General features: G+C 44.0%; 1 protein-coding gene across 2 annotated transcripts in view; it reads right to left on the bottom strand.

Annotated features, from left to right (window-relative positions):
* The window catches only part of LOC121857958 (myc proto-oncogene protein-like), a 52,221-nt gene extending 31,292 nt beyond the window's left edge, over positions 1-20,929 (bottom strand). The window contains exon 1 of one of the 2 annotated variants that reach the window (XM_042354197.1): positions 20,680-20,929. In XM_042354197.1, the coding sequence (XP_042210131.1) occupies positions 20,680-20,736 (57 nt within the window). In that variant the 5' untranslated portion in view covers positions 20,737-20,929. Of the gene's footprint in view, positions 1-2,541; positions 2,689-20,679 lie in introns of those variants that run through there. The other variant, XM_042354198.1, reaches the window with a different exon arrangement.
* Between the last annotated feature and the right edge of the window lie 2,105 nt (positions 20,930-23,034).

A 23,034-nucleotide genomic window follows, 5' to 3' on the forward strand; every position in this document is an offset into this window, starting at 1 on the left:
AGTTGACGTGTTTACCCACGAAGGTAAAGGAATTCAGGTAGGGCGAAGACCTTTAAACCGTGAGGATAAACGAACAGCCAGACTGGAGCCGCACACTACACAGGGTCCCAAGGACACTGTGTAACGTGGTGTCAACAATTCACGCCACCCCCACTACCCCCACCCCCCAAACACACTTGTTGTCGTCACTCATCGTCTGTGCCCAATATCCATTTACGTCCAAGATCTAAAAAAATTTCATCGTTGTTACTCAAACCTTTCCCGCCGATTGTTGCTGGCTACAACCAGACGGTTTTATTTGGTTCTGGGAAGCACTCAGGAGCCAAAGGGTCAACTCCGTGTAAAGATCACACATCCTGCACAAACATTCGATCAGCCCATGAGTAGACGCAACATAATCAAAAGTACAAAAACTCTTATTCCTGGAACAAGCCAGTGCCACTTTAGAGTACCACCCACCCCCAACAACGCTAGGACATCACAACAACAAAACTGCAGGGAGTGACAGTCAGTGCAAAGCTGAGCGCACAACACAACTGCTGCCGAACCTTCTGGGAAATATGTGTCAGTGCCGCCGCCTCCTCATCTCAGGCTAAACACCTCCCACCAACGATGTTCATGTGTGTGTGGGTGATGTGTGTATTCCTGGCTCGCTTTTACCATAATACGGGCATCTTGAACCTACACCGTATCGGCCGCTCTAACCAGCAGAAACCTTTCACCTTATCACGTGACACTTTTCCGAGAATTCGCGCACTTCTTAAAGAAAACTGGGGATAAGTAGTACCTTCACGGTGAAACTTATAATTGTATCGAGACAGTTTCCTAGCAATCTTAAAGCTTGTGGCTTCCTGGCTCGCTCTAGCATGCACAAAAACTAAATCGGCATGCTTGTAAATTTCAGGGTCGTTCGTGCTTGGCATGCCAGCGGTCAATACCATCAAGTCCGGTCTATCATGCATAGACTACCAGCTGTCTTCTAAACGAGGGACACCAGCTGTCTCCTGAAGTAGGGACACCAGCTGTCTCCTGAAGTAGGGACACCAGCTGTCTCCTGAAGTAGGGACACCAGCTGTCTCCTGATGTAGGGACACCAGTTGTCTCCTGAAGTAGGGACACCAGTTGTCTCCTGAAGTAGGGACACCAGCTGTCTCCTGAAGTAAGGACACCAGCTGTCTCCTGAAGTAGGGACACCAGTTGTCTCCTGAAGTAGGGATACCAGCTGTCTCCTGAAGTAAGGACACCAGCTGTCTCCTGAAGTAGGGACACCAGCTGTCTCCTGAAGTAAGGACACCAGCTGTCTCCTGATGTAGGGACACCAGTTGTCTCCTGAAGTAGGGATACCAGCTGTCTCCTGAAGTAAGGACACCAGCTGTCTCCTGAAGTAGGGACACCAGCTGTCTTCTGAACTACGAACATACCATAAGTCAACGCACCCGGGTACGCTCCGTCGTTCATTACGCGTGAACCACCTGTGGGGGGGGGGGCATCTTGGAATCACGAGATCAGCCACCCAGCTTCTATTAGCTGTATTTAACCAATGTAACGCTAACCCACCAACTAGGGTATTTAATCATCGGGTGTAACAGGTTGGAGGGAGGGGGTGGGGGAAGGGGGGATAATTTTCACGTGATCTCTTTCTCTACCCCTTCACTGGGGGGCAGGAGAAAAAACGTTCAACTTTTAAATGGCAGTAATTAACTAAGAGTAAAATCTGTATTGTGTAACAATAAGTTAACACGTTGTTGGTGACGTCGAGTGGGTAGCCGGGTCAGAATACTATTTATGAGACACTCGACTACCAGCAAAACCTATTAACTGTGTGTGTGTGTGGCCAAGTGGTTCCTACCTGCCAGCCCACGTGTCCCGTACACTTGCCACCACCACCTCCTCCCACGCCTTGCCCCGCACGCGCACACACACACCTGCACAACTACGTACACAAACACTTGCTTACTCGTGTCCCAGCCAGCATGCAGAGATTGATTGGCTTTATATTAAAATTAAGTACCATATCTGCATTGATCACTGACATTAAAATCATTATTAACTAATTCATCACACGACCAAATCTTATTTTACAGTATAACTTTTCCATTTATTAATAAAATATTCTCAAGCCGAATACGGTTGATAAAATTAACTCTAAACCAAACGGGTTTCTATTTTGTCTGCAATAAAGTTAAACACCCATTTCTTCATGTTTGAAATTACTCTGTCAAACATATTAATTAATTTTCTCTTCAAAGTCCCATCAATCGTAATTTTCAAGAAATAAAATCTCAACATTCTTTACAGCTGTTGGCTTGATTCACCAACTTACAACACAAGTAAAATTGATATAAGCTTAGGAAGAGCTTGTAAAATGTGTAGGAACCTTCAATCTTCACTTGGGTATCCAGAAGCATCTCAACAATATTGTATATCATCTTAAAATACCCAATTACTTCCCAGAAACTTGAAATAGGCCCAAAAATATAATTAGACCTTTAAAGATTCTTCGTTTAACAATACTTATTTATTTTAGCACACGGCTCTTACCTTGAAGGACGGTGATGTAAGATGTCCAAATTCAAAAAACTCCAGACGAAATAAGGGAGAACGAGCGTATATGAGAATGCCGTACGCAAGACACCAGTGACACACGTGTTCCCTTCACCCGGTCTACGCTAAGACTGATGAGCAGAATCCATTGGAGTGAGTATTACTCCGCTCAGGCCTGCCAACCCCGCCAGACGCCGCTCCACGATGAATGAACATCCCTGTCACACACGAAGTTTTTACTCTCGAAATCATTTTACGTTTGCCTCCCTTTTTACCTCATGACTCCCTCAAATAACCCGCATTACCCACACACGCAATAACAACACACACAACTTCACCTCACCCATACTCAAAGGTCGCCGACTAAAACTAAGATATATTTTTAAGATGTGTGAAAAATCATGCACATGGCATCTCACGCTTTAAATGCCTCAAGTATTACTACAACTACCACCACCACCACCACTACTACTAGTAGTAGTACTACAATACTACCACAAGACTCCAATAGTGCCCACGTGAACTCCGCATGACGGCTGAATAAATGAGATGTCCCGGCTACGTATGGACTGTTACAGGTGGCAATACTCTATGCACCTGTCATTTTGATAGTACAAGAACTACTACTACTACCACCGCCACCACATTAAAACCACTCTTACAATTACTACCTGGAGTATTATTATTGGTCCAGCTATTATTACCAGTATTATCTTTATCATTGTAACAACCCACCACCATCGTCAAACTATCACAACTACAGCTATAAATACTCAACTACCCATTAACCTCACCAAAGGAAACTCGGGTACCACTACTTGAGAGGAAACTGAGCCCGCCATACTGCTACTTTCTATAATTTCCTAACTTTCTTTTTCTCTGGTGTGTTTGTGTGTGTGTGTGTGTGTGTGTGTTTGTGTGTGTGTAAAACAGCCAGCCAATGAGCGTTCTTATAGTCCCCCCCCCCCCAACAGCTGGTAGACTCTCACAGATACTGGTTGGCTGGGAATTACCAAGGATAATGAAAATCTTGGAGACACGTTCTGCCACGCAACATTCTTATAATCCTCCCATTCCTGCCTCTCGTCTAAGTGCTTGTTAAGTACTTTTGTATCTCGTTATGTACTAAACCAAATATGTGACTTGTATGTGTGAAATTACTCTCAATACATACTCTATACATGTGACTTCGTTGACATGTATTTTGTGACCACATACCATGAATTATCATTTACCTAAAGTTACACTGTTGCCGCATCCTGTTTACACCTCCAACTCTCTTCTGAGATATATATATATATATATATATATATATATATATATATATATATATATATATATATATATATATATATATATATTCATCTCTAACTCTAAAGAGAGCTCAGGTTCTCAACTGGTTCAGCCATGTTAATATTATTATTATCATTCACTCTGTATTTGTGTTTTTCTGGCTAAATAAACTGTTTCAATTCAATTTAATTGTTGCCATATAAGCGCCTCTAACCTACCGTTGCCACATAAGCGCCTTTAACCTACTGCTACTGTTGCCAGGTAAGTGCCTCTAACCTACTCTCCCAATAGTACAACACACGCCTCCAACCTTTACCTACTATTGACACCTCTAACCCAGTCTCCCATGGCACCACGCACTTCTGACCTACTCTTTAAAGCTGCCATGCACCTTTAACCTGCCCCACTACACTGATACGCGCACCAAAATCGTTCCCCTGTGCCATATTTGTTCCTCTAACTTACGCGTGCCTTCAATATCGCTCTTTTGAGAGAGAGAGAGAGAGAGAGAGAGAGAGAGAGAGAGAGAGAGAGAGAGAGAGAGAGAGAGAGACCCATGACCTATCTCATATAAGATCTCCAATAAAACAAACACATGTATGTACTGTAGGGAGATGGGCAAACGGGAGCCTTATCTTCACCAACATCTCCCCCCACCCTTAACTTTCCCATCGAGACAGGGAAACAGGTGGGGTGGCCTTGCTGCCCCAAACACACCCGTTTACGGGGTAGGGAAGCAGGTGGGGTGGCCTTGCTGCCCCCAACACACCCATTTACGGGGTAGGGAAGCAGGTGGGGTGGCCTTGCTGCCCCCAACACACCCGTTTACGGGGTAGGGAAGCAGGTGGGGTGGCCTTGCTGCCCCCAACACACCCATTTAACGGGGTAGGGAAGCAGGTGGGGTGGCCTTGCTGCCCCCAACACACCCATTTACGGGGTAGGGAAGCAGGTGGGGTGGCCTTGCTGCCCCCAACACACCCATTTACGGGGTAGGGAAGCAGGTGGGGTGGCCTTGCTGCCCCCAACACACCCATTTACGGGGTAGGGAAGCAGGTGGGGTGGCCTTGCTGCCCCAAACACACCCATTTACAGGAGGGTTTCTAGGCACCAGCGACAGTTTACAGATACATAAAAGGTGTGGTTCCTGGTGCCTCTTGGTAGGGTCGAGACGAGGCAGGTTTGTTATGATGGTGTCTTGATCAGTTGGGCTCACCGCTGCAGCCACCAACATTACCCGTCTTCCTTATCTCGGGTCGCTGTAACCCGCCAACCACAACTACTACTACCACCACAACTACTACACCGCCTGCCGAATACTTATAACCATCCACCACTTAAATCGTCTACCACCATAACAGATACTATGACTAACACCACCACCATTACCCCACATCCTATGAGGGTTACTGTCATTATTACAACACCCACCACTACCACAACACCCACCACTACCTACAACCCCCCTCCCCCACTACATCCAGCAATATTAATACTCTTGAAAGTTCTTATTAATATTACACGAAAAAAGTTCACGTAATTATTCTAACTTTAACTCGTGTGCAAACTTTTAACAAGGAAACAACTTAATCTATATAATCGTTAACGAGTTTAAAGAGCAACCGAGACCAAGATACAGGAGCCCCCTAATCACAGTCTTACGCTGGGGATTGGATGGGGTCGATATACATCACCATACGTACGGTACACATAACACCTGCGCCAGTCTACACCCCAGACGAGTGGGGGAAAGGGAGGGAGGATGTGGGGACGACGTAACACTGGAGAGAGGGAGGGGGAGGAAGGGAGGGAGGGAGCGTTGGGTGGTAACCTGTTGATGCAGCTGCCGCCCTCGAGCCGGCCGTAAGCGTTTACACCACCAGGAAAGTAGATGCCGAGATTTTGTCGCTTTTGGGCTTTTAATTGTGGTATTACGTGTGTATGTGTCTGTGGCGTCCCCGTTACCGAGTACCACGTCGTATAAACACACTTGTTATTGTCCTCCATGTCTCCCCACCACTCCCTCCCCCCCAAAACCATCTCCCCCTACTTCTTACCTCCCATACGCCTCACACGCTACCTAACCCGTCCTAGTCTTCCCACCAAAACTACCCTTCTAGCCTAAGGGGGAGGAAGAGGAGGGGGATAACCTTACGACAACGCCCCCCCCCACCCCCACCCTCCTCCTCCAATGGGTACGAGATTGAGTATTCATTCAGTAATACCAATACCACTCTCGAATTAATGTATCAGTAACAGCCAATTAACGATACCCGCTGAGGCTCTACGGAATACTCTGAGCAGATTGATGATACTGGAAATGTTATTGATAATTGAAGTAGTTTATTCAGCCAGGAACAATAGATACAATGTAAACAATAACATGGCTGCGTCAAGTAAGTCCAAAAACACTCCTCGTGGATGCAGATATTGAATGTTCATCAAAATTATTTTAGTGGCACCTTATAAATACTGTGATTAGGTTAGTATTGGGGTGTTTCATCCCCAGGCGAACTAATTTTGGGTTACTAATCTTCATGAACTTTAGATTTAAATTACAATAAAAAATAACTGTACAGTATTCATCAGGTGCCTTAACACTCACTAGGTTCTTATGTCAATAGTGTTGCTGTTCACTTTGCTTACTTCTGGCTAATTAAACTATACCACCTTTAAGATGTAGTCAGGGGCGATTAGAGGGGCTCGTCAGGTTTTGTGCAGTGTGGCAGCCATGTGTTTGGTTACATTCGACAGAAGGAAACTCGCAATAGTAAACATATTATGGAATCAAAGTAAAACAATATGAAAACAAATATCTCAATGTAATGATTTGTGGAATGTTTATATGACAAGCCCCTGTAAACTCACTAGTGACGGAGACTGTACATAAATTCCACCGTGGCTGTATTCTGAAGGCGGAGCAGTGGCTTACTATTAAAATCCAATAAAATCACAACATTTTGGCTACAGATTCAGGCATAATCAAGAACTAGAATGCTGTAATACTAATACCTACAGTACATCAACGCTCTCAATAAAAGAGTATAAGATGTCTCGTCCAAACTTCTGTGCTCTGGAAAGCGTATGAATGTTGAGGACTTCTAGTGGGAACCATTACGAGAGGGTCAGGCAAGGTGTGGTGTGGACGGGTGGCAGGTGGTGTCGGCATAGGAGTGTTAATGGAAGGTGCCGCAGGGTGTGTGTGTGTGTGTGCGGATGTGTGTGTGTGTGTGTGTGTGTGTGTGTGTGTGTGTGTGCCTAACCACTACCAGTATACTGCATTGGTCTTCCTTAACCTAGTCACTGGAGGACTCTCTTTCTCTCTCACAGGCTAAGAGTTTGCACAATAAAAGAAACACTGGATAGGGGTGAATGAAGGGTGGGTGAAAGCATGTGAGTGAGTGAGTGTGTGTGTGTGTGTGTGTGTGTGTGTGTGACAGGAGCCTCGAGAGCTAATCATGTGTGAAGAGGCTCATCTTATTACTAAAGTAAGCCGATAACTTTTCCTCTCTCACACCAACATTCACACAACAGAGGACGGGGAATTTGTAAACAGACAGACACACAGACACAGACACACACACACACGTACAATGATAACATGAACAACATCACACCATTAAGAATACAAAAAGGTGATGTAGTTAGGAGTTAGCTAAGGTAGTTACAGTATAAACAAGGTAAGGGGGGTAAAGGTAGTTATAAAGTATGGGATAGTTAGTTGGTAGTACTGGTGGTGGTTAGGTTAGGTTAGAAGATAGGGAGGAGTAGTAGAAGATAGGGAGGAGGAATAGTAGAAGATAGGGAGGAGGAATAGTAGAAGATAGGGAGGAGGAATAGTAGAAGATAGGGAGGAGGAATAGTAGAAGATAGGGAGGAGGAATAGTAGAAGATAGGGAGGAGGAATAGCTGCAGATATCGACTATGAGGCTACAGTCACTGAATGCCGCATGGATCTGCGGCTCAACTAATTTAACACAGATAGGATAGTTTCTTATGTATTAGGATATTTAATATTAAGGTAAATAAATGGTGGCGAAGGTGTGGCTATTGGGGGAGGCTGGAGGCCACGTTATAAAAAAGTAGAAGATAGGGAGGAGTAGTAGTAGTAGTAGTAGTAGATGGGGAGGAGTAAAAGTAGTAGTAAATAGGGAGGAGGGGGAGGAGTAGGTACTTGGGCAAGATTGTGGGCCGCGTGGGTCTAAAAATAGCGAAGGGCAGTGCTGGGTAGGGTAGCATGAGGGGGTTAGACAGGCCAGACGCTCGGGGGACGGTTTTCTACTACAGATCCGAGGCTTGGCTGACTGGTTGGTTGGGCAGCCAGCTGTCTGCGGTAGATTGGTAGGCTAGTCAGGAATGTGGTCGATTGGTCAGCTAGTTAGTTAGCCAGCTGTGTGGTTGACTATACAATTGGGTTGGTTAGCTAGCTGTCAGTTTGGTTGGCTGGCCAGCTGTGTGCGTGTTTGTCGCCCTGCGCTTAGCGGACGCTCAAATAACGTAAAGAGAAGGACGCTCTTCTGCTGTCCCAACCTTGGCCTGTCCCAACCTAGGCCATGCCGCGCTGTTCTCGCTCGCTCTCTCCTGTTTATCTCATCTACTGTGTGTGTAACAGAAATTTATGGTGGCTCACTACTAGAAATTAAAATAAAATTGTGTAATTTTTTAACATTCTGCTATTTTGGGGTAAATAAATTAAACATGAATAATTTTAAACAAGCCAAAGACAACTTCACTGCTGTAATAAGCATCTTATTATGAGAGACGCTCCCTGTCCCTTACCTTAATTACGTAAGGCCGAGAGAGAGAGAGATGCGACTTAACCTTCTCTACCTTAACATGTCTCGACGCGTTAGTGAGCAGAGGATGCGGCGTGGCCTGTCTACCAACCCTGATGCAGCTTCACCTTCCCTTCCTCCGCATCTTACCCTCCTGATCCTCTCCCTCTGCCCCCCCCCCTTACCCACGGACACACACTCCCTACTTTAAAACCCCACCTAAGCTATCCCCCTCTCCCTCCATACATACACAATGGAACGCGTAAATACATACATGGATCACGCGTACCAACAGCGATGTATTTACATGTGAACATAAGAACGAAGGATAACTGCAAGGGGGGCCCGTTAACACCCATATCGCTCCTCTATCTGTCCCTCCCTCCCTACCTACCTACCTACATAATATAGAAACACAAACGCCGATATACTCACACACAGATCAGGTTAAAACAGCTAACAGGAGCCACAATTCCCATAAGTTTCGAAGAATAAACTTTGACACATAAATGAAGATGATGTTAATAACGCCCTTTCACCTGATGATTAAAAATAAAATAAAAAATAAAACGTTACCGGGTTAGGTTAGGTTAGCGTGAAATAAGTTCGGGGATAATCTTTGGGTGATTCTACTACACCGTTAAATTAAAACTGTAGATTTAGACAGAAAGAACATTTATAAGTCTGACAATCTACACCCACAGATGTTGTTTGATAATGCGTGTGAGCCGGGGGCCTTACCATCTTGTGTAGTCATATAACAGGTGAACTCGGCCCTTAAAACACAAGGTCCTGGGAGAGCTCGGCCTCCCAAGCACTAGGAGAGCTCGGCCTCCCAAGCACTAGGAGAGCTCGGCCTCCCAAGCACTAGGAGAGCTCGGCCTCCCAAGCACTAGGAGATCCCGGCGTGACTGAAAATAAAGTGTCCACACAATTTTCCGAGAGTTGGAACCGAGTCGGGAGATGTCCATACTATATGTACCACGAGAGTTGATTAATCCTCGCACAAGAACAGCACAGTGTAGGAGAGCAAACCTTACTGACAACTGATAAGACGAAGTTGAGTCTTTCAAGGATCTAGACTGACCGAGGGGTATGATTGGTCAATGTGACAAGAGAGTGGGAGGAGCTTAAATGTTTCCCAACCTATCACATTACATCACGTGTTGGTTAGTCAATTTCCTTCACCTTACCATCCAAGTCAGGTCCCCAGAGGTAGGTCAAACTCAAGTCAGGTCGTTAGAATAAACTGCCTACCTATCTACTATGGTTATTATAAACCCAAACATACCCAGCATTTGTAGGTCGTGGGTATGTGGGGGAAGTCTGTAGTAGGCGTCATGTGTAGCCTGTGAGGTGTCGTCGGGAGTCTATCTCAGGATGACAAAACAACAACCACAGAGGAAAGATAAAAAGACAAGTCAGCTGCTATCATTCTCCCCCACTCACTCACACGTTTGACCTTGATAGAAGGGAAATTACCACGGTACTCTCTCAAGAACTATATCAGTGCGAGACGTCAGTTGCCCCCAGGTCAGTGGAAGCACGATGGTCAAGGACTACACACACACACACACACACACACACAACGTTTTCATGATGGGCGGGTGATAATAGGCCTTGGCTTGGATGAGTGTGCACTTCCCACGATAGGTCAGCGCTCCGAACTTGCCAGATCACAAGTTCAGACGAGTGTTATCAATAGGTTAAGGGAGGGAGAGGGGAAAGATAAGTGGGGAGAGAGAGGGGTATATGCCTAAGACAAACACAGTTCTACCCTCGGTATTCTGCTGGAACATAGGTTTAGGTGTTTTATCTGCTGACTTAACACTCAGTAGACAGACAGACAGTATTCATCTTATCTACAGCCCGGCAAAATACACGGTGACTATATATACCTTCTAGGTCATCTCTTAACAGATTACAACCCGAGTGATAGACGCAGTATTGTGTTTTATCTGTCTGATGACGATTAATGACTAGCAAACTTGGGAACAGTTCTTGATTATAAAAACATAAGAAAATAAGGAGTCTGCAATAGGCCTGTGCATGGCAGCTCCTGTCGAGAGTTACTACCACTCTCTATCATCCATGAATCTATCCAGCCTCCTTTTAAAACTTTCCAGAGTTCCAGCACTTACTACAAAGTTGCTAAGCTTGTTCCACTCGTCCACCACCCTATTTGTGAACCAGTTAGTTCCTATCTCCCTCCTAAACCTAAACCTAAACTTATCCAACTTAAACCCGTTGCTACGAGTCCTATCCTGCTCGGATATTTTAAGAACTTTATCTATATCTCCTTTATTGATTCTTTTCACCCACTTAAATACTTCTATCATATCTCCCCGCACTCTTCGCCTTTCAAGGAAATGCAAGTTAAGTTTCTTTAACCTATCTTGATACGGCGTGTGTGTGTGTGTCCTATCACAAACACCCCCCCCCTACACACAAAGTTAGTTTATTGTTTACCCCATATTCATCCTGACCGACAGAGCAAAAAAAATTTTGTTTACGTCAGTTTATCTCACTTTATTAAACACTCCAACGCTACCCGGGAGGTGATTCAGATTAATCGACTGGCGACATCTATACAGCTTATTACGTCACTAGGTCCTACTTAAGCTGGGTAAAATGTTAAATCACCAGAAGATGAGACAACCCCATCTTATTCCATATAATGAGACCCACCCTAACGATACAATTGGGGAAGTTAGGTTAGAGTTAGGGTGGTTAATCTTCAGGTGATCCAAAACATTCCTTCACATTAAATAAGAGAAAATATAATAACCGGCAACGCCTTCAATCCAGAAATGAACCTGACCCCCCCCCCCCAATCCAAGTAATGACCCTATGACCCCAGGTGCTGTCTGATACCTCCCCCCTCTCCCAAGAGTGACCTGTAACCAGAGACTGAGCTTTAGCACCTGTCCCTTCCCCCTCCCCCTTCAGGTCAAGAGTGGGAGTGGTAATAGCAGGTAGGTGACATGACCCTATCGTAACTCCAGGTCAGGTCACGCGGGGAGAAACGAAGTCAGGTCATCTTTCGCAACAACGACCACACACACACACACACATGAATCAATGATCTAAGTTCGAATGCTCAAAGTACGCATCAAGATATCCCTCACCCCCACTAGCCGTCCTTGGGCAGATAAACACGGAGACAACAGTGAGTGATTCAAAGGGCAATACTGTCAGCTATCTTAAGTGGTCGTAGATCTATTGTTTAGTCTGTGTCACTTATAAGAATAATGAGGAGAACCACAGCCACCCTTTTACCCCATACTAGGCAGTCCTGTTTACACTTCAACTACCTCACACACATGCGTAACCTATGTGTTTTTATTAATTGCTTATGTATTATGTGTATAGTTAATTTTGTATGTATATGTATTTATAAATAAACTTTGTGTGTATATACTGTATGTGTGTAAAACTAAATGAGTGTGTACGTGTGTCAGAAGGAGGCATCTCCCTATAGAACTAAGCAGCATCACGTGGAGGGGTTGTATGTTGAAATAGTCGCCAGTGCCAAGGGAGTGAGTCGGGGAGGATGAAGGGTAGGGAGGACAGGTAGGGAGTAAGGAAGACAGGGAGGAAAGGGGCCAGGGAGGAGGATAGGGGGGAGATTGGTAGAAGGATTCGGTGCAGCGAAGAATGACGAAACTGATCCCGGGACTTAGAAACCTTCCATATCAAGATAGGTTAAAGAAACTAAACTTGCATTCCCTAGAAAGACGAAGAGTGCGGGGAGATATGATAGAAGAAATAAAGGGGATATAGATAAAGTTCTTATAATATCCGAGCAGGATAGGACTCGTAGCAACGGATTTTAGTTGGATAAGTTTAGGTTTAGGAAGGAGATAGGAAGAAACTGGTTCACAAATAGGGTGGTGGATGAGTGGAACAAACTTAGCAACTTTGTAGTAAGTGCTGGAAAGTTTAAAAGGAGGCTAGATAGATTCATGGATGATAGAGAGTGGTAGTAACTCGACAGGAGCTGTCATGCACAGGCCAATCGGCCTATTGCAGACTCCTTATTTTCTTGAGTCAGGGAGAGCCAGACAGGCGTTAGGCATAACCCACACCGTCCCCGTGACTCATCAGGACTATGTCAACACCTGCCTCAACACCTGTCGGGACCGTTGCCTCACACCTGTACGCGGTGCCCCCTCCTTACCGCCGCTCATAACCACCAACCTACCTTCAATAGGGGTCATGACGTCACTGAACTACATGAAGATTAACACCCCAACTTTCACATTAACCACCCTAACGTTAACCTGATATAATGTAACCTAAACTAATCTAATCCCTCCCCCCCGCCCCCCAAGCAGGGATAAGGTGTTTAAAGGGCAGGTGAAATACTGATCCATATCGTTTTCTCTACAAGATATAAATTATATTATGACATAAGTTATAATTAACCAGGTAATCGATGGTTTAGTACTGTACGGTCCTCACCACAACACTAAGGCGGAGAAAGATGGAAAATATTGATTATTTATCGAACCTTTCTCTCTCACACACTCGGCTACCCTTACCGACCATATTGAACGGAGAACTTTAAAACTGGCTTCACTTCTTCCCCGAGAAACTTGGGGAATTCGAGGGCTTGGCTTCTACTCTGAGGAACGTGTCAGAACATTTATATTCTCCGTTGGGAGGTGTGTGTGTGTGTGTGTGTGTGTGTTTGTCCTTTTAGCTCCCGAGGTTCGCTTTATTTCCTATGATGGTTACCTAAACGAGCCCCAGTCTTGATGAATCCAGGGAAAAAAAGTCACGGAAAAAACCTAACCTAACCTAAGTGCAATGCCATCATATATATATATTGTGTTGTCAATGTGTACAAGTCATGTGACTATTTCCGTTCACCGTCCTAACAGGTTCCAACCAAGCCCTAGCTACCTCTATCCTAGTGCTCTATATTTCTCTATCGCACATGTTCACTATCTCTCCACACTCCTTTACAATTCCTCCCTACACACACACACACGATAGAAGGAAAGGAATAAGATAGGTGTGTGTATAGCAAAAGAGGGGGATGAAGAGGAAAAAGAGAAGGCAGGGGATGAGGTGGAAAAGGAGAAGGAAGGAAGGAGAGGAGGGGTTGATCAAATTACTCATTGTTGTTGAATGGAGGTGGTCTAGGTGGGCGGCAACTGACCCTTCACTCACCCCCCTCGGCCGGTATTCTGTAATGTGTTGGAGTCTAGAGGGAGAGTTGTGGAGGTTAGGTTAGGTGACTGGTGCCGCCTTCACCCATCCATGTTCTTTTTCTTCTTTTTAACCCCAACCCCAGAAGTCTTGGAGGAGCGAGGAGGAGGAGGAAAAGAAAGGGGAGGAGGAGTAGGAGATGTGGTCGAGTGGAGCCCTATGGAGTATTAAGAGATAAGTTACCCGAGCGTACATACAGTATACACACATACATACAGCGACGTCTACCCAACTCTGGAACAAACTCATGGTCATAATTTGATGGTGGAACAACTCTCAACCATACATGATTGTGAGGTCTCCAATTAAACCAAATACAGCCAACCCTCCCCCCCACTAACCTAACCTAACGTCCACATTCAGGCCAGGGTGTGGTAGTCCCGCACCTAGACAGACGAAGAGTGCAGGGAGATATGATAGAAGTATTTAAGTGGGTGAAAGGAATCAATAAAGTAGATATAAAGTTCTTACAATATCCGAGCAGGATAGGACTCGTAGCAACGGATTATAAGTTGGATAAGTTTAGGTTTAGGAGGGAGATAGGAAGGAACTGGTTCACAAATAGGGTGATGGACGAGTGGAACAAGCTTAGCAACTTTATAGTAAGTGCTGGAACGCTGGAAAGTTTTAAAAGGAGGCTGGATAAATTCATGGATGATAGAGAGTGGTAGTAACTCTCGACACGAGCTGCCATGCACAGGCCAACCGGCCTATTGCAGACTCATTTTCTTATGTTCTTATCACTTGAGAAAAAACAATAATTCAGAAACTAAGAAGGCCGTGAGAGAGAGAGAGAGAACTTCGTCACCCAGCTCCCGTACGCCCCTTCCCACCCTGAACGAACACTAGGAGAACTGTGTACAGCATATAAGACTTTTCCCTTGTGTTAATAACATAAGAACATAAGAATAGAGGAAACTGCAGCGGGCTTAATGGCCCATACAGGGCAGTCCCCTTTACACCCAGCCACTATTGCTCATATATCCATCCAACCTAAGTTTGAAGCTATCCAGCATATTCGAGTTAATGACGATATTTGCAAACTTTTTCCAGTAGTCCACTACTCTATTTCCAAACCAATGTTTACATATTTCGCGCCTAAATCTAAATTTGTCTTATTTAAAACCATTGTTACGAGTTCGCTCCTGATTGGATAGTTTGAGTACCTTTGTAATGCCCCCTTTGTTTAGCCCTGACTTCCACTTATACACCTCTATCATGTCGCCCCTCACTCTACGTCTCTCGAGGGAGTGCAAATTAAGATGCTTTAACCATCGTTAGTAAGTTAATATATATACTAAATTTTATTAATCCACTTGATAGTCTTAAGTTATGGCTCAGAAATGACACTTAAACGAACGTATGGTTAAGGGAACCCACTTGAACACTCCCCTTCACTAGTGCGTTTACAGGGATCCGTCAGATTTTGTGCAGTGCGGCAGCCCTGCGTTTGTTTACAATCGACAGAAGGAAACTCGCAATAGTAAACACTATGGAATCAAAGTAAAACAATTATCTTAATGTAATGCTTTTTGGAATGTTTATATGACGAGCCCCTGTAAACGCACTAGTGAAGGGGATTTTACACCCTCGCCAACTACGGTGAAGGGGGGAGAGGAGAGGCTGATAACCACATGTTTTGCAGCACTGGTGGCGAGAATGTGCCATCCAGCTGCTCAAAACGCCACCATCGCCGCCACAATGACCCGGCGTCCCAGTGTCTATGACCCTGACCGACTTGAGCTACACTCCAGGTCCCCGGCGCGATATACACCCTCAGGCCCTGCCCATGGTACGCCTCGATTCCTGGAACCTCCCCCTCCGCCTCCCCCACCAGTCCCGCGCTCATGGCAAGAATGTTCAAATTTCGTGCGTTGAAATGTCCTTATGATAAAGATATAAGATTGAATTAAGTAAAACCACGAGATTAAAAATGTGAAACTGAACCTAATTACACTAAGGCCATCCACCTTAACGAGATACAGTAGTTTAGTAAGCACGTTACCAGACAACACTAACGTATAGATTCCTGGTGAATCTTGATCCTGGTCTTGACAAAAAACCGCCACTTGTCTTGCAACTCCTCAGCCCCGTCCCTGCTGCTGCTCCTGCTCCTTGGGTGTCAAGAATGTCCTTACGTAGGAATCTTTATCCCTCCTGACGGGACTACAACACACATCCTGTACAACCAAATATGGAGTGTCTACCGAAGTGTATATAATCTGACGACTCATCTATCAGTACTCCCCGGGATTCTTCTCTGATTTGTAGTGACATCAATAGTCGCAGATACTACATGCAAATGACCAATTAAAGTGGAAGGAATAAGACAGGGTCGAGATGTGGGGCTGAACTGTCACAAAGAGAAAAAATCTAAAAGTATCCCAGAGTATTTATAAAACACACACACACACACACACACACAAACCCATTATAACAAACCGTTAACGTTTTTATGTGCACCTTTAATACTTTTATCTGTACCCAAAACACTTTCACCTATAATCAGAATTTTTTTAAGAGTAGCATCTACAGATAACAGTTAATACGGAGTTAAGACTGGTATAATCTTGCAACAGCCAGTTTGTATTCTGGGTGTCAAGATGGTCACAGATATCCTGCAGCCACTGTCTACATGCCTGGCAGGAAGCACTGTACAGGAGAATGAACATCCAGGTGATGACTCTAAACATGACAGGATCCTTCGACCGTGGATGACTAGACGGACTTTCGGCTTCTCTAAAGGACTCTTAAAGAAAATATAAAGCACTACAGAAGAGAGTCGAGCTGTTTTAGAACTTAACGAGAATTATATACTATTCCTTATAGGTGCTACCAGGATAAACCTTGGGTCCTACCACGACACATCACGTTCGTGCGTCAAGATGGAAGGACAAGGAATACATGTAAAAATCCCCAAGGTATTTCACCCTAAAGGCTCCTCGAGAACCCAAAAGGAAACCCTAGGACCCTAAATGCCCAAGGAAAATCCAAATTCTACAAGGTAATGGAAGCCAAGCTGACTAACACCGTTCTGCTTGGTCACAAACATGGAAACACACTCCGCACCGCTGCCGCCGTCGTGCATGCAACACCAGACACTCCAGCTGCAGGGTGTGTGTGTACCTTTAGGAGGGATCACTCCTTGGGTTCAATCTTATGGAATGTCTTTATCAGAGATCTAACTTGAGCTCTCTAGTTCTCCGTCAAGTTGATACTGTAGCTGCCGCCAACAGCGTCCCGTTCTGCGGATGACTGCACATTCAAGCCGCCATCATTACTGACGCAGGATGGTAAGGCAGATAGTACATACCACAGTTATAAATGGGAACTTGGAATATCTACGTATAAGTGGAGAGCGACTCTGGCAAGTGATATCTGTTCCTGAAAGTACAAGGTAATGTTCATACCGCGCTCTCCAAAGACTGTGATACGTTGGCTGGTCCACCGGCCGTCATATAAAAACAGTGCCAACGTGAGCAATTAACAGCGTCTGGCGTTCCCGTCCACATAGTGAAGACACGACCTTTCTCCTGCCTTCTGCTGGTGGAGGCGGTCTTTTATGGTACATCAAAATATGTAGACGGTACATTGGCACAACAGATGACACAGGGACTCAACAATGCAACACAAACTACACCATCAAGTGGAGTCTTGAGCCAGTCAACACTAAATATCAAACACATCACCTGCCTGAGGGAGGATCACTGGTGTAGATAAAACACATCACACACACACGGCTCATTCACGTCACTGTTATCCAAGTAAACTGCAACAGTCCTTTAGCCTATGCAAACCAATCCTTACGCACCTACACCTATCCATTACTGCTCCTGCTTCACATCTATACCCATCACTACCCACCCTCACACTACAACCATACCCACCACGTCTGCATCAATTTACTGTCCCTCGTAGTTGGCTGGCGTTGAGCAAATGATTCACTATAACTAAAATGCGAAATAAGGTCAATAAGCCATCTTCCTATTACGAATTATACGACTTAAATGCTGTACATATAACCCTTTAGTCACTCAGTTGTGAAAGAGACCTAGGGCTACTTGTAAGCCCGGACCTACGGCCTAGAAAACAGTGCATTAATGTTCGAAATAAGGCAAACAGAGTATTGGGTTTTATATCTAGAAGTGTAAGTAATAAGAGTGCAGAGGTCTTATTGCAACTATATCTTGCGCTAGTCAGGCCGCACCTCGATTATGCGGTTCAGTTCTGGTGCCCTTATTATAGAATGGATATCAATTCACTTGAGTCGGTGCAGCGAAGAATGACGAAAATGATTCCGAGACTCAGAAACCTTTCATATCAGGATTGGTTAAAGAAACTAAACTTGCATTCCCTAGAAAGACGAAGAGTGCGGGGAGATATGATAGAAGTATTTAAGTGGGTGAAAGGAATCGTTCTTATAATATCCGAGCAGGATAGGACTCTGAGCAACGGATTTAAGTTGGATAAGTTTAGGTTTAGGAGGGAGATAGGAAGAAACTGGTTCACAAATAGGGTGGTGGACGAGTGGAACAAGCTTAGCAACTTTGTAGTAAGTGCTGGAACTCTGGAAAGTTTCAAAAGGAGGCTGGATAGATTCATGGATGATAGAGAGTGGTAGTAACTCTCGACAGGAGCTGCCATGCACAGACCAACTGGCCTATTGCAGACTCCTTATTTTCTTATGTTATGTACCCAAGACTTCCATTAATCACCCCCCCCTCCCCCCCACACACACTACTCTCGATCCAACACATGGCATATTCTTCATTATGGATAAAATCTCAAAATACTGTTCACCTGAATATCAGCCCTGTTATTTTACGTGAGGATTAAACACTCTAACCTAACCCCTCCTGGTAGTGTTAGGATATTTAATCATCAGGTGATACATGCTGGGAATAATGTGATCCCAAATTACTTGTCGCTTGAGGATACGATAACCGGAATTTGCTACGATCGTGAAATCTGAGAGGGTTAACTAAATGCATCCATATTCCAAATTAAATGGATAAATATCGAAATAAAAAAACAATAAATGCACCGCAACTAATTCAATAAATGCATTACAACGAATTCAATAAATCTATCACAACTACAGGTAAAAAAAATTTTCAACTATTATGGTGTGCAAAACAAGGCGGCATTACCAAGCATTTTGTACTTGACACCGAAACAACAATCCAGTCAACTATCATATAAAAACTACAGTTATTCCCACTAAATATTAATTACTGCAGCTCTCATAAACACTTAATGAGTATTAATCAAACCCAATTTAATGTTTCAATAAGTCCTTTAATGTGTATCTTATTATTCTAAAGTAATCTGGCACAGCAATTAAAAAATCCTACCTTAATATTCCTAAAATAACAGTGTCCCTAATGGCAAAATACCGCATTTAAACTTAGCGATTAATTAAAATTCTCCAAGAAGCGTCTTCCGCTCTCAAGAAATAAAATAAATATATGAGATAAATTACACACGCGCCTTTATGTACCTTCTATAGCTCCATGAGAGTTACCTAGCGCTAGTACATAATGTCTATGATGCAACAGCCGGTTTATCTTCTAGACGTCCCCCTCCCCCCACGTGAGAGAGAGCCAGGGAAGGAAGGAGGGAGAGAGACTGTAGTAGCGGTTGGTACGCCTGATACCATTTAGCGCCCGGCCTTGAGTACCGCCCCATGTGAAAATTACACATGTACTCGCTCTTCTTCCACGTCGAGCAACATCTGCGGAATAACACATTTCAGGTCGGATGTGTTGTCCTACATTGTTTAACAGTGCGGACGAGTGAATAATATATCGCATTTGGCCTTTCGGGAAGTTTTACTGCGGCATTGCACTGCAGATTAGGGATGGGCCACGGCCATATTTTGCAAGTTTTCTCTGAAAATTAGGTCTTCTGAAGTATATTTGGTATGAAATTAGGTAGAATCCACTTAACTAAACATTATGATACCCATAACATGAACTATCAATGCGTATTATCACAGTAAAAGAGAAAAATGTGACGAATGCCGGGTCACCGAACTACTTTCTCGGGCGGACGACCGGCGTGATGCGGTCGGTCCCAGACAGCCCGCCTCAGCCAGGCAGGATAACAGGTTTAGCTGCGGGGCAAAACTGGTCTAAAAAATGTTGACTAGACATTTAAATTCCGATGTCCGTTCAGTTTCCCATACAACTCAGACGAAGGCTACCCATTGAATAAAGAAATGCGACATGACAGACCGAACTTGACGAGCAACACGAGCCCGGCGTATATATGAGTTTGAGGGAGACACGTCGCCAACATTGCGCAACTTGGGTGGAAGTGAGTAGACCCCAGAGCTACGAGGAGGTACCTGCCACTCGGGCGCTTATCTACCCGCCAAACGCCCCCCTAAATGTTGCTCTCTTATACACGAACCGTTTTTAGGTGAATCCTGTCACATCAAACTTAGACATATGATGATACATGTAAGGTAGTTCTCAATCAAACACTATAACTATCACTTTCAGTTATCACAGAGGTTACTAATGTTATTGGATGCTGGATAATAAAACTTATCTCTATCGCACTAGATAAGACATTTTCTCGTGATTATCACTGTAGTATTATAGATGATTACCACATAAATATGAAATATAATAGTCGACTTAATGGCTGCAAACAGTACTTTTTGGGGTGGTAACACTGCCTCGCATCAATTTATCCACATACGGTAATTTATCGATAATGGTCATAATTGAAGTTTGTAAAAAAATAATAAATAAATAACCACTAAATGTAAATGTAGCCACTGTAATTAAACGATAACTTGCTTAAAATGACATCCACAGTATTCTTAATACAAGCTAGTACTTACCTGTGCGTTGCAATGCTTGACAAGTGTCTGTCTGTCACTTGTAGGTGGGATGGGCATTATTGATTCGGTAGATGCACACTGCCAGTTGTGTTGGTAGCCTTCTACAGGTCACCCCAATGTTCCTCAACTTCAAAACCTATGAGTCGCCTTCCGTCAGTTCACATCTATGCGCGACACCTACGGCAAACACTATACACGCCTTTTCGCGCCAAATCGTAGCGCGGGAATGTGACAGGCTTCGTCTGCTTCACGCGCCCGCCAACACTGGTTTCCCGCCAAAACAGTCTGTTACAGCATTGTCGCATTCGCGCCAAAACCCGTCTCTGAAGTCTTCGGACAGTTGATAGTGTGGTTTAATATTATCTAATAATATATTTTTTGTACTAAATATCGAACTAGCAAAGTGCAGATAACATTTACATCTACCTTTATGAAAGACCTAAGATGTCCTTTATCTGTACAAAATAAAATAAACCCAGACATCACTCCAATCCAGGTGTCGAAGGCAGTGCCACAATAGCGAATCGGACATTTGGGCGCTGGCCAGACTAGTGCCATCTAGTGCGTGTGGAGGGAACTACCCGGCTGCTCTCGATGCCTAGTCAATAAATTAACAAACTTGCGCATTACTATTCTTGTTCATTTTATACATTTTATACAATACTAGCAAATCAATGGCATCATTCTCTGAGAATACATTCATACATTATTGTGTTTTGTACAAGAGCAAAGAAGAAATAATCCGACGACTGGTAGACTGTTATGTAAGGTGGCGCGGCCCGTCAGGCACGCGTGTTGCCAACTTGGTGATCATCAAATATCTCTCAAATAACAGTAACAATTCTTTCTCCCCTCAAGCTAAAATTTCATTAATTCTTATAGTATTCTAGGGGGAAAAAATAATAATACACGTAAATTATTCCAAACCAAAATGGACCACTGAGACGGTGATAAGCGCCTATAGAACCTTATAAACCTAACAATATTGAGTGTCGGAAAAGAGCGCGCGTGGGGGTGTTGGTCGGGCCAGCGACCCAGGCGGCAGCCACTCTCTAATACCTCCTGAGTTTACCTGCAAACCTGCCACTGCAATCGGACACATTCAGCTGACAATTGTAGGTTGTAATTTGACTTTATATTACCCATTTATCAACCCGACAATGTAGGATTCATGGGTAAATCGTGCAAGCTTAACATATGTTCAGATAATGTTAAACGATGAAACTTATGGAATATGTATATAAATTCCACAACGAGAAAATAATATAAGTGTACTACAATCTATCAATGATAAAAAGGAGAGGAAAAAAATATCTTCAACTATTAAAAAAACACCCCCAAGAAACTTACTTATACAAATTACTCAAAACACAAAAGCTAAAATATATGGCACCACCCCCCCCCTCCCCTCCCTTCACCCTAGCCAACATAACCAAACATCAGAATATAGTCAATGGTCCTCCCAAAAATCGGCCACTACCAACCACTATGCAAAATGTCAAGGTTATTTTTAGCGCGAAAATCCGGAGTTATTTTTAGATCACGCGCATGTAGCAGTAGACGGGGGTAAAGAGCATAAACAAAATACGCCTTAACACCCAAACTTTCTTGACTACTTCTTACTCATGTTAGATTCAGTGTTTTTGTTGGTTTGTTATGTATCTTGGTGGTAGTTACTTTTTTTTTTTTAAGGGAACAGTCTTTGGGTTAGGTTAACTTATGGGTTGATGCTTTCTGTTATCTTCGGTTAGTTATTATTCATATTGTTACTTTAGGGTATAGATGTTCCCTCCCTCTCTCCCCCAGCCAACTGCACCAGAAGACTGACCTCCCTAACGTAAATCTAACCTAACACAGCGCAAAGCTAACCTAACACAGCGCAAAGCTAACCTAACACAGCGCAAAGCTAACCTAACACAGCGCAAAGCTAACCTAACACAGCGCAAAGTTAACCTAACACAGCGCAAAGCTAACCTAACTTACCCCAACGTAAATCTAGACTAACTCAACTCAGCGTAAATCTAACCTGACCTAGAAGTGACCTAAGATGGGTCACTAGCGTCAGGTCAATTCAAAATAAGAGGGAGAATGGGAGGGGTCAAGTATAATTAAACTGGGCGTATCCAGGTCAGCTTAAGTCAGGTCAGGTCAAGTCATTTTATAGTTTAGAGGCGAGAAGTTTCACACAACTCCCTAACACACGTTAATCTTCGCTTAGTACATTCAGTTAACATCGAAGTGTCCGTTTTCACGTTAAAGTATTACCGGACAACTTATCACTGCTAAACCCCTTTATGATTAATCATTCACATAACCAAACCTAACTTAACCTAACCCAACCAAACCTAACTTAAC

The sequence above is a fragment of the Homarus americanus genome, unplaced genomic scaffold, assembly GCF_018991925.1.
Source record: "Homarus americanus isolate GMGI-L3 unplaced genomic scaffold, GMGI_Hamer_2.0 scaffold34065, whole genome shotgun sequence".
Classification (NCBI taxonomy): domain Eukaryota; kingdom Metazoa; phylum Arthropoda; class Malacostraca; order Decapoda; family Nephropidae; genus Homarus; species Homarus americanus.